The sequence below is a fragment of the Megalobrama amblycephala genome, linkage group LG10 (assembly GCF_018812025.1).
Source record: "Megalobrama amblycephala isolate DHTTF-2021 linkage group LG10, ASM1881202v1, whole genome shotgun sequence".
In the NCBI taxonomy this organism is placed as follows: Eukaryota; Metazoa; Chordata; class Actinopteri; order Cypriniformes; family Xenocyprididae; genus Megalobrama; species Megalobrama amblycephala.
The window spans coordinates 9327110-9339179 of record NC_063053.1 but is presented as its reverse complement, the minus strand read 5'-3'; the positions used below and the strand labels follow the sequence as shown (position 1 = coordinate 9339179).

Below are 12070 nucleotides of genomic sequence, written 5' to 3'. Positions count from 1 at the left end.
ATTATGACTAAAAGTTTGCTGAGTAGTATTTCCTATTTAAATTATAAGCATCTCATAGCAGACTGGTGGGAGTGGCCTCTGACGGCAACATGCCCAGTGCATTACGGGTGTTGAAGTTTTCCCCACCTATATGGCAGAAGACAAGACCTTTTTTCTTTTTCTTTTTTTCAATAGCGTTTTATGTCTAGTCAGGGAGCACCAATCAAAAAAAAAAAAAAAAAATCGTATACCGTATAGGCAGCCAAGTTTTATTAAAAAGCCCATTTTGCCAGAGGTGAAGTACCACCTTCAGTAAATGACAAGAAACACAGAATTAGGATATTTTACCATATATTTATTACATTGTAAAAAGTACATTAACTTTTATTCATATATATACAGATTATTTTCATTGAATTACCTGTTGACTACAGAATTAGTTCCTGATGTATCTAAGAATGCAGTACAACAAGTGCACATAGAAAAGAAAAGAAAACGTCCATCTGTCCACAGCCACCTCTTATGTTTGTGTTGGTGTCATTGTTCTGCTGTCACCGAAGTACAGCAGTGACAATCTACATTAAATTACAGTATAATTCCTTAAAGCACCTACAGTTTCTGTACTGATCCAAACATACATGCTGAGAGGAGAAACCACAAGTCTCAGGTCATACACTGATCTCTAGATGAACTTGAGCTGTTCTCGGGTGGTCTTGGCTGATGCAAGCGGAGGTGCAGGTCTGAGAACTATTATATTAGTGAATTTTACAGCTCTCTTCTGGCATGAACTTTTTATGAAGCACTTATTAATTCAAAGTGGTTGCTAAACTTCCAGAGCCGAGATCACCACAATAAAGGGATATGGTTGATAGAAAGAACAGCAGAAACATTTATTTGAAAGAACGGATCATGATCATGGCCAGGAGGAATTCTCGAAAGGGAAACTTTTAAAGAGCAGAAGTGCTACAGCGATACAGCATAAACCTGAGCAACAAAACTCTCTTTAAGACAACTTATGAATAAAAAATACCCATCAAAATAAAATTAAACCTGACATTCAGAGTTCAGCCGGTTCATTTAGTTGAAAACATTAGTGACGTGTCTGGAATGTTGTAGAGGTGCACGATAATGAATTAGTGGGTACAAGCCATATTTTATTGTTTTCAACCAAAATTACTTTTGTAGACTTAAAGGGACAGTACATCCAAAAATGAACACTGTCAACATTTATTCACCCTCATGTCAATCCAAATTTGTATGACTTACTTTCTTCTGTGGAACAAAAAAGATATTTTGATAAATGTGATAGTCCATACAATGGAAATTTAACGTTCTTTTGTGTTTTACAGAAGAAAGAAAGCCATCCAGGGTTGGAACGACACAAGGGTGAGTAAATGATGAAAATGTTCATTTTTAGGTGAACTTTCCCTTTAATTTACCCACTAAGAAACCATGTATGGCAAACAATAAGTGGCTACTTCTCTGTGACTGTTTTCTCTGGACCAATTTACGGCAAAGCAATGTAATTAAAGTGTAAAAGCCACAATAAGAAACAATATGAATTGTCAAAATAAATTACGTTTTCTTCATCATACTGTACAGTTTGTAGGTGTAGTTTTTATGGTATCATTAGCCAGACCCAGTGTGTGATACTTCTACCGATCAGCCATTCTCTGTGATCACTGACTAAACCTCACGAGTAACAACTGAGTACTAGTACATTAAAATCTGCTCTGACAGGTGCAGCTAACCTACCAGACCCCCCTGACTGAAATAAGTGTAGTCTTATCAATAATGAACTGTCCTCCATGGTGGCACCTTCCTGTTTTGAATAAATATGATCATCTATGTAACATCTCTAACTGAAGGACATTCGAGTCCGAGCGGTTTGGGAGTTTCTCTGATGTTTGAAACGAAGAGAGGCAACCATGCATGTCAATGTCCTCTCATGCGCTCTTATTCCAGGTCCTGCTGTTACATAATTTAATAGTGTGGGCTACAGCTGTGGAGAGTGTTCAACTGCAGGAGAACAGTGAAATCAGATGCTTCTTCCAATGTGTTTCTCCTTCAAACGCCGCGGCACTCTTGACGGCTTACGTTTGACGTGCGAGTCAGTCAGTGGTGGGGCGGGGAAGCAGGGGCACGGGTGAGGTAGCCTCTATGAGAGCCGGGTTCAGAATGATTGGCAGGGACATCGGGGGAACGCCAACTTGCAGCGGAGAGGCGAGGGGCTGCAGGATGAGTGGAGACTGGCCGAGAGGGGGCGGGGACTCTGGAGGACTCATCTTTACTGGAGTGGGTATCGGAGGTGTTGAGGGAGGAACTGGAGATGATCTATCTGTTCCTGCACAAAGAAAAAGGAAGTAAAAAAGTTGACAATTATCCACATTTTGATGTACACTACCATGCAAAGTCTGGAGCAAAGATTTTTTTTTTTTTTTTTTTTTTTTTAAGAAATAAATGCTTTTATTCAGCAAGGATGCATTAAATTGATCAAAATTGACAGTGAAGATATTTATAAATAAACATTATAAATGAAAGATTTATATTAATAAATACAAATAAATACTGTTCTTTTGAACTTTCTATTCATTAAAGTAGAAATGCATTACAGTTTCCACATACACTGCCAGATATAAGTTTGGAATTGTTTTTTTTTTTTTTTTCTTTTTGAAAGAAGTCTCATATGTTCAGCAAGGCTGCATTTATTTGATCAAAAAATACAGTAAAAACAGTAATACTGTAATATATATATATATATATATATATATATATATATATATATATATATATATATATATATATATATATATATATATATATATATATATATATATATATATACACTGTTACACATACGTCGTTTTCTTAACTGTTCACATTCACGTAAGACATAATTGACTGTTTACAATGATATTTGACATAATTTTGTGTGTATTTGTCCATTCAAGTGCAAGAAGACACGAAAGAGAACTCAATTCAGTATCCGTGCACTATATGAGAGGTTTTTGTGTGCGTGCTGTAGATGTGGCCAGCACAGAAAACAGCGCTAAAGTTCAGAATTGAGTTCTCTTTCGCATCTTCTTGTACTTGAATGGTTTAAAACCACATTAAAATGTGCATACCGGAATCGATAAGCGGAATAGAAATATTAATTTTACAACAAGTATCCGATTCCCAACCCAAGCAAGGACACATCAATAATAACTACAGCAAAGACAATCAAAATGAAAAGTGACCATAAAGACATTTATAATGTTGCAAAAATTATTTCAAACAAATGCTGTTTACTGAACGTTCTATTCAAAGAATTCTGAAAAAAATGTATCAGTTTCTACAAAAATATTAATCAACACTGATAATAAGAACCATTATTGATAATTGAGCACCAACAATAATTGATAATTAAGCACACTAAGTAATGACTGCTGAAAATTTTGCTTTACCATCACAGGAATAAATTACATTTTAAAATATACAATTGGAAAACAGTTCTTCTAAATTGTAATAATCATTTCACAATATTATTGATTTTACTGTATTTTTGATCAAATAAACGCAGCATTGATGAGCATACGCAACTTTTTTCAATAAATCTTACCAACTTTTGAATGGTAACCCCATACCACCCACTCCTAATCAACACGATAACAATGTCTAAATAAAGCTTAAGATCACCGTTGGCACTAGGTGTCGGCATATCCTGAGGCGATGCGGGTCTGCTGGTGCTATTTTGCTCTGCAGGGGCAACTGGCACTGGCGAGGGGGCTGGCACAGGGGGAGAGGCTGGAGTAACGGCAACAGATGGTGGGACGGCCTCCACAGGAACATTACACACTGGTTCTGTACAAAAACCAGAAGGTATCAGTTAACGTGTTATGCGTTATCTCAATAAATGGTACATGTGAGTATTGTGTTTGAGTGATCATTGCCTGGGATGACAGCCTGTTTGAAGAGCTCCTCCTTTAGATGGGGCAGGAAACAGTCAATTCTTTCCCAGGTGATTTCCCACAAGTCAGAGTAGCCTGTACGAGAGTCTGCGCTGTGAAAGATCCCTGCTGTGTCCATCACCAGCAGCATGTTCTTCAGAGACTCAGGAATCGCCTCAAGCTGTACACCAAAGTCAGTCACACTCGTCAGGATTTTATATTATATATATATATATATATATATATATATATGAAGAGTTTGGTTCCAAAACACGATAAACGGCATTTTCAAAAAATTGAGTTTCCACCAAAATCAGTATTGTATCTGGTCGGTATTGAAAAGTCATTTATTAATTTTGCGCAAAATGAGATATCCGTCGTGTTATTCTGTCATGTTTTCTCCCTTTCTTCCCAAAACGCGACAAACGCCAGTCTCCTTTTTCTGCAGAACGCGATATATCCGCTCTCAACCAATCACAGCGCACCATTCCACACACTGTAAACATTAAAGCCTTTTACAAAAGCCGTTTTTAATACCAATGTACTCGGCAAATGTGTTTATTTAACCGTGCGGTGGCGCCAGATACTCTTTAATCGGTAATGACAAATAATTCATAACATTAACAAGATGACCATTTTGGGAGCGACGGCTGAATGTATTTTTAGTAAAATGGCTGAATATTTATGAAGATATATGAAGATAAATATTGGCAAAGTTTAGACTCTGTCATATATGTGAATCAACTTACTTTGTTGTGTATTTTCAATTTGAAAAATAACTTTTATATTGATGGATTAATTGCATTTTGGGAAAAAAAATAATACGTTTTTATAATAAACTTTTTAAAATCAAAATGTAGATTTGAATTTTTAATGTTTTTATATCCAAAAGATGCTATGTGAAAGTTTGAAACAGAAAATAGGGGTTTTCATCTTGCCAATTTTTTGGTAAAGAAAACACCTTTTTACTCAAAATAATCAAAATGGAGTTATTGCGTTTTGGAACCAAACTCTTCATATATATATATATATATATATATATATATATATATATATATATATATGTATATATATATATATATATATATATATATATATGTATATATATATATATATATATATATATATATGTATATATATATATATATATATATATATATATATATATATATATATATATATATATATATATATATATATATGTATGTATGTATGTATATATATATATATATATATATATATATATATATATATATATATATATATATATATAGTAGATCTTGTACACCTGAACTAGGGGTAGGCGATATAGCAAAAATATATATATTTTTTTCAGGCAGGATCACAATCCACAATCAATTATTTTTCATTTTGGTTTTTAAGACTATTTTGCAAGTTACTGAGCAGTACAGCCCAACTAATTTCCTTATTATAAATATATAGTAGCACAAGATAACAAAACATAAGGTAATGATGCAAATTGCATCGACGTTGCCCGACGGCCGATCGTCGGCTTGGTGTGTTCTGGGCTTTATGCTCATCAGAGATCATCTCACCAGAAGGTCGCTGGAGCCAGCATGCATGTACTTGTCCATGAAGTCTAGAATGGTGAGCCAGAGGGCAGCAAAAGTGGGCAGAGAGAGCAGAGGAGAGAGATGCTGCAGGAAAACCTGAGGAGACCAAAAACACCTATCAAAATCACATGCTGAAATAATCAGCATAACCACATTTCAATTAATTCATGTTTAAGTTAGGATTAATGAGCAAACAAATCCTAGGCCAGACTTTAGAAAGCAATGTGCAGGCCCTCATCCTGGTCTCTTCCATGCCGCCCACATCAGCTGGACTGATGTTGTCTAGGAGTTTTGTCAGCAGAGGAAACAGGACCTGAAGAAAGACAGACATCATCATTTCTCAGTTCTTTTTATTGAAGGAATTGTTTCCCAAAAATGAAAATGCATGTTAAACTCATCAATTACAGATACAAACAGAGCTAGTTCACCTTGTTAAAGCAGGACTCCCACTCCACCGCATCCAGAGTTTGTAGATCATGTACAAGAAGTGCTCTCTGTAGGTAGGTGAGAGCTTGCATGCGGACTTGTCTCCGTGCATCACAGCACAACCAAGCCATACCTACAAGGCCAAAATGCATATGTTATAGAGAATCTCTGAACATCCCGTTTCATTTATAAATTCAATAACATTACATCAGATATTACAAGTGAGAGATATTACTTATTTTACAACAAAACCTAAATATGTATGCATTTTTGATTGACACTAAGGCTTGCTAATATACTTTTTGGCCAGTCTCTGACCTTGAAGGAGTGGACACCAGCAGCTGGACCACAGTGTTTGAGAGTCCGCCTCGATTTTTCTGCCAGCATCCTCTAGATGGCGCTGTTCCTCTGCCCAAGAGCTGTAGATGCCGGCTGCTCGTGTGTGCAGTGTATGCATCAGGTCTAACAACTACATGGGCAAACAGGCTGTTTTAATAATCGCTAAACACTCAGGGAATATCTGGTCTATTAAATTAATATTTGCTTTCCTAACAGACTCACATTCATCTTTGTTAATGGGGACAAAAGAAATGATTGTTATACTGAGACATGGCATGTAAACAGGTGGAAAGAAAACGAAAACATGATATTGTTTTTGATGTGCACCAATCAGGTTATGAAGATGGGGAAAGCATGCTGCCCTGGTTAAATATCACAAAGAAATGTCTGGGTCAAAAATTTTAAATTTAAAAAAATACTTTTTTTGAAAGCCTGTTTCTATCAATATGTAAGCATTAAAAAAAATCTCACTGTCATTACTGTAAAAATCATCCTGGTCAGAAAATTATTTTTTTAACAGCAGTACAACAAATACTACTATGATAATTGGATTTTACAAATGTACTTTATAGATTTAAATAATTTACAATTTTTTATGAAAAATAACAAAAATAGGCTTGAAAGCAAAATATAGTAATATATAATAAATAAAATACATTAGCAGTAAAAGTACAGTACATATACTTATGTTTTATTTTGTTTTACATTTTTATTTTTTTACTTGACTACTTTTACTTAATTTTAATTTTACTTGAAACGACAGTTCATATTTTTCAGATTGTTTTTATTACTTTTTTTTACTAACACAATGTAGTTATTGTAAATAACTAATATTTAACTTTTTAATGAATGCTGTACATAATAGGATTTTCTTTTTTGTTCTTGTATTGAATCATATTTCAGCAAATGTGAAATTTTACTGGTATTAGTATTGACAACTACTTTTTTTTTGTATTGTAAAAGCTCTAAATCAGAAATGAGGTCAGAAACTAAACAAACCTCAAAGCAAAACAAATATTTTTCTACTACAGTTTCTCAAATGTGAAATGATCCCATGCCCGTCCCCCACCAAACAGATTTGCAAACATGATGATGGACAGATTTAGGAATTAGGGAAAGGGCCATTGTACTTACGTCCAGACTAACCTGAAAAGACACCGTGTGGTAACTGGCCGGCACGCCCTCGTCTTCCTCATCGTCGCTATGGGAACGGGCGGGCCGCTGACTGGACGTTTTGGCTCTCCGCGATGTGCCTTCCTTCTCGCGCGGCTTCTTTCGGAGCCGGCTGGATTTGGAGTCGTATTTGTGGCTCTTTTTCTTCTCATGGGTGCGGTACCCTGCGGAAGGCGTGGAAACAATCAACATAGTGACTAACAAGCAAAATCAAATTAAGCTTTCAAGCACACGCCGCCCCATTCTCACGTCCGTCAAGCATGGTAAAAGCCGATGCCGTTTGATAATGACCGCAAACAAAGCTATGAGAATGAATCACCGGTGCTGATTTTCTAGCAAGCTTTTCTTCATGTGACTGCCCATCTTCACACCCTTACATTTGCTGGTTAGAAGAATCTGTCTCAGACATATCTCAGTCAATTTTAGGATTGCATCGTAAATATAGTGTTCTGTTTCCAATGGAAGGAGAATAAAGCAGATATCTACCATATCATTATCACATTGCTGTGCCCATTAGATGTTCAAAACTTAAAACTTTGATCTGCCGCCCTCAAAGTGAGCATGTAAGCCCCTGATGACAGCAGGTATCTTCCCAAATAAACAGAGGCCTCTAGCTCATGAAAAGACCATGCTGATTGGCAGAGCAGAGCTACAAAGTACTGAATGAGTCTTGACTAAGCCTACTGTAGATCACCGACCACCCCGGATAGAGGAACTGAGAGGCAGAGTGAAGGATAAATGGAGAGGGCACACAAGACAGTTGAATTGCCCCTGAGTTAAATGACTCACCAGTGGAGCACAGCTCAAGATACAGCACTAAAGATCTTACAGGCACTGACACATCCAATTACAAAGCCACGGAAGTGAAGCAGACACTCTAATCCCTCAAGGAGTCAAACTTCCAAAATGAAGTTTGAATAAAATGCCCTCCAAAAGGTTTGTTTGGAATGAAATAAAATCTAATTTGTATTGTTGCAACATTGAATATTTTGTTATTGAGGCAGCGTGCAAACTGGAGCAATGGCTGTGTGTCATGTGGTTATGTAAAGATGAGACAATATAATTTATTTGTTTCACACGATGCTGGCAGGTTTCAGTGTCGAAGATCGCACAGCATATTCAATAAAGAAAGCAAGCAAGAAATGTTTCACATTGCATACATAAGCACTTTTACCTTTAAAGGGGCAATTATTTCTAACCTTATTAAATGTATGCGCCATCTTTTGTCAAATACTTACATTTAATCAATTTGCTTTGATTATATTTATATTTTATTAAATTCAATTAGAATAACATGATACTATAGGGTTGTTACCAATCAAATGAGGCAGCTCAGAGGTGGCATGAATGCATTTGCACTGGAATTACAATTGCATAAATAATGCTATGAGATTTGTGTTCTAAACATAAAATGTTGAATATAGAAACATGAAATGATGGAGAAAAAAAAATTAAATAACTAAATCTGCCAGGAGGTGGCAATAAGCCACTGTCTTAATGAGCGAGTCTTTGAAACAATTCATTTAAAATGGCTGATTCACTCAGGAATGAAGCAAGGAACTGTCTTTATGAATGGGTCATTGAATGATTCGCTCAATCTATTTGTTCAAAAACACAGATTCACATTCGTGGTGATATTTAGGAAAAAACATCCAAATCATATCTAATAAATTGAACAAAACGAACTCATCCCCCATATATTTTGGGGGGATTTTTATTAATTTAGGAGGCATTTTTACCCCAAGCCCCTGTTAAATTCTGAGAGATGCGTACCTCCATTAAGGCTAGCCTCCACAAACACTCGTATGGCTTTAACACAAAGCTCAAAGTTTTCTGGAGTGACGTGGGCAGCATCGCGAACGATGAAGGACAGCGAATCCACACACTTGATGAGGGACTTGGTGTCATGCAGACCCATGTCCTGCCCGAGAGTTAAACTGTACTGGTTAACGAGAGGATTGGTCAGTGGCTTTGAAGGTAGGGTCACTGCTGCCTTAGATCCATCCAGGTCATCTTTACCAACCTGCCCAAAACAGAAAGAATTTATATTAGGGGACATGTCTATACAAAGCAAAATATATATATTGCCCTTAGGTGAGGGTGGATTTGGTTTCCTGTCTGGGGTATGGTGTAAACACTCACCACTAGCCAGCCCACATCCACATCGGTAGCTGAACGGGGTATTCTGGATTTACCGTGCTCAGTGTAAACCTCAGAGTCAGACGTGTATCCCCGGTCAAGACTAACTTCACTCTGATGATATGTACTCAGTTCACTATCTGACTGAGCACCTGGAACAAAAGGATACAAGATAAGCCAATCTGGAAAAGGACTTTCAAGCCACTCTCAACTCTGTCTTGAAGTATGTAAAATGGTTGAAAATTGGGAATGACTGAATCACCTGTGTCATTATCAGGGTTGGTGCTGGCAACCTGCATGGCAGCCGGAGGTTTGACCCCAGCCCCAATGCACTCCACAAGTGAAAAGAGCGTGTACCAGTCATCAGTGCTGTGGATGTTTGCAGCATTGGTTTTGAGCAGCTCATGCAAGCCGTATGCCACCTCTCGACTGACTCTGGACAGGACATGAGACTTCATCATCAACAGCAAGCGAAGAGAGAGTAGAACCTATGCAGAGAGAGGAAGGAAACTGCTTAGGGTCTAATTCATACGCTTTTATACTCTGCACACTTGTAATTAACATGGTATCTACTTTTCTGTTATGGTCTGTTAATCAGTGTTGTAACACAGCTAACACAATGACAGGAAGAGTTTGTGCTGTGCGTGTCAAGTGTGTATACCTGTGAGCCAATGTCCTCTCTGCGTAATAAGCGTATAGCAAGTCTGAGCAATCCCACCACTGCTCTCTCGACCAGGAAGCAGCTCTCATTAGCATGGACGCATAACTGGTAGAGGTGATCACGTACTGTTTGCCATACACACGATACTCTGTCCCTGCAAACACATAGCCATCTCTCTATAAAAACCTACAAGTCATCCATATCTTTGTCAACTAGAAAATTCTCAACGCGGTAATGCAGCATGTTCATACACGGAGTACCTGTTTTCAAGAATAATACGTAGCAGCATCTCCAGACAAAAAGCAGCATCTTCTTCATCATACGTTTCCTCATCAGGTGTCACAGAGATGAGAGCCTGGAAACATTAAAAATTACATAATGAACAAACCTTAAAGTAAGACTGTAAGAAACACACTAAGGAAAATGATTTACAGACTGTATACACCCAGTCTGTAAATGTGGACCTCACCTTCATGAGCTCCTGTAAAGACTCCAACTGCAGAAACTTGCTCTCTGTAATCAGCTTCTCTGGGTCACAGTGCTGACGTGAAGACAGAAGAAATGTGAGAAAATTCTTTGATTCACATGTGATAGCATTTTACACATGGAGCAATGAGTCAGACTGGCCTTCTACCGCTTTCTAATGTCTTTTGTAAGCAAAATGTGTCAGCTGTACCTTAATGCAGAGCAGGGCAGCTTGTTTGGCCTCCTGGTTCTCAGTGGAGGGGCCTCTGAGCCCAGATTGCTCACTCAGCGTTAGCCAGCTCACAAAACTCAATACAGCAGACTCACCCCTGACAGAAGTACAGTGGTAGAAAGGAAAAGATGAAATTATTGTTGACAAACATTTCCAAGATCTTAAAGCATCTCAATTGGGATTGTTTTAGATTTACATTCAAAAACACATTTGAGTTGAAAATTACATAATTGTGTGTTGTTTAAATTTGGGCTTTTCACCAGGATCTAAAATTCCTGATCAGGGGTTCAAAATTCGACAAAAATTATATTTCACGGATCACAATCAATTTTATTGCTCTAATAAAAGCTGAATGACCCCCAGCTTGTGTCAATCTTTTTGTATTTCACTAGGGCACCACAAAAAAGTCAGAACCACTGATTTTCACTTACAAAGTATAAACACTGTGACAAATATAAAGCCAAATACATGAACATTGATTATATAACAAATCCCAATTGCTCGTGGTAGAAACAGGTTTGGTCAAAAGATACTGTATTAAAAACCATGTAATACAGATAACATTTATTTTGAATGTTTCAGTATCTTGTAGAATCAAATGTTTTTTCTTGCATGGTCAAATGTACATTTAAGTACTAAAAAAAAACAAAAAACAAAAACAGTTTTACTCATAAATGTCACATTTCACAAAACAAATGTGAAGATATTTTCAACAGCATGCCTGACAAATTTAAATATTTTAAAATTTCAAAAATGCATTTATTACTGCACTAGAAGCCACAGGTATAAGTAATAACTATATAATAACAAAAATTAACAAACAATACATTATATAACACATTAGGAAAACATCATTAGAGCCGTAATGCTAAACAATCACTAAAAGCAGCCTGTTTCAACCTGGAAGTGTGTATATAAAAAAAAGCTCAAGTACTTACAGATATTATCTATATAGTATACCTGTTTGATGGTGTCTCTTCACGCTGTAAGGAAATCTTCTCATTAGGGTCTAGAAAGTCCTCAACCTTTTAACAAGAATGAAATATTTTGTCAAATTTACATTCATTCATTTAACAAATCTAAACAGATCTTCCTTTATGACAGTAGGTGGCACTATTGCCTGATCTAAATAAGACTAGTTTATCAAGGAGCA

General features: G+C 36.7%; 1 protein-coding gene across 9 annotated transcripts in view; it reads right to left on the bottom strand.

The window, feature by feature from the left end:
• Positions 1 to 313: 313 nt before the first annotated feature.
• gbf1 (golgi brefeldin A resistant guanine nucleotide exchange factor 1) overlaps positions 314 to 12070 on the bottom strand; it is an 85802-nt gene continuing 74045 nt past the window's right edge. For 5 of the 9 annotated variants that reach the window (XM_048204404.1, XM_048204405.1, XM_048204408.1 and 2 more), the window contains 16 exons: positions 11878 to 11942; positions 10897 to 11014; positions 10690 to 10761; positions 10481 to 10575; positions 10221 to 10374; positions 9822 to 10047; positions 9563 to 9711; positions 9194 to 9443; positions 7382 to 7584; positions 6227 to 6377; positions 5911 to 6041; positions 5694 to 5795; positions 5465 to 5578; positions 3912 to 4089; positions 3652 to 3822; positions 314 to 2323 (listed from right to left, as the gene is read on the bottom strand). In XM_048204404.1, coding sequence (XP_048060361.1) covers positions 2091 to 2323; positions 3652 to 3822; positions 3912 to 4089; positions 5465 to 5578; positions 5694 to 5795; positions 5911 to 6041; positions 6227 to 6377; positions 7382 to 7584; positions 9194 to 9443; positions 9563 to 9711; positions 9822 to 10047; positions 10221 to 10374; positions 10481 to 10575; positions 10690 to 10761; positions 10897 to 11014; positions 11878 to 11942 — 2412 coding nt within the window. In that variant the 3' untranslated portion in view covers positions 314 to 2090. The remainder of the gene's footprint in view (positions 2324 to 3651; positions 3823 to 3911; positions 4090 to 5464; positions 5579 to 5693; positions 5796 to 5910; positions 6042 to 6226; positions 6378 to 7381; positions 7585 to 9193; positions 9444 to 9562; positions 9712 to 9821; positions 10048 to 10220; positions 10375 to 10480; positions 10576 to 10689; positions 10762 to 10896; positions 11015 to 11877; positions 11943 to 12070) is intronic. The other 4 variants (XM_048204406.1, XM_048204409.1, XM_048204407.1 and 1 more) reach the window with 2 other exon arrangements.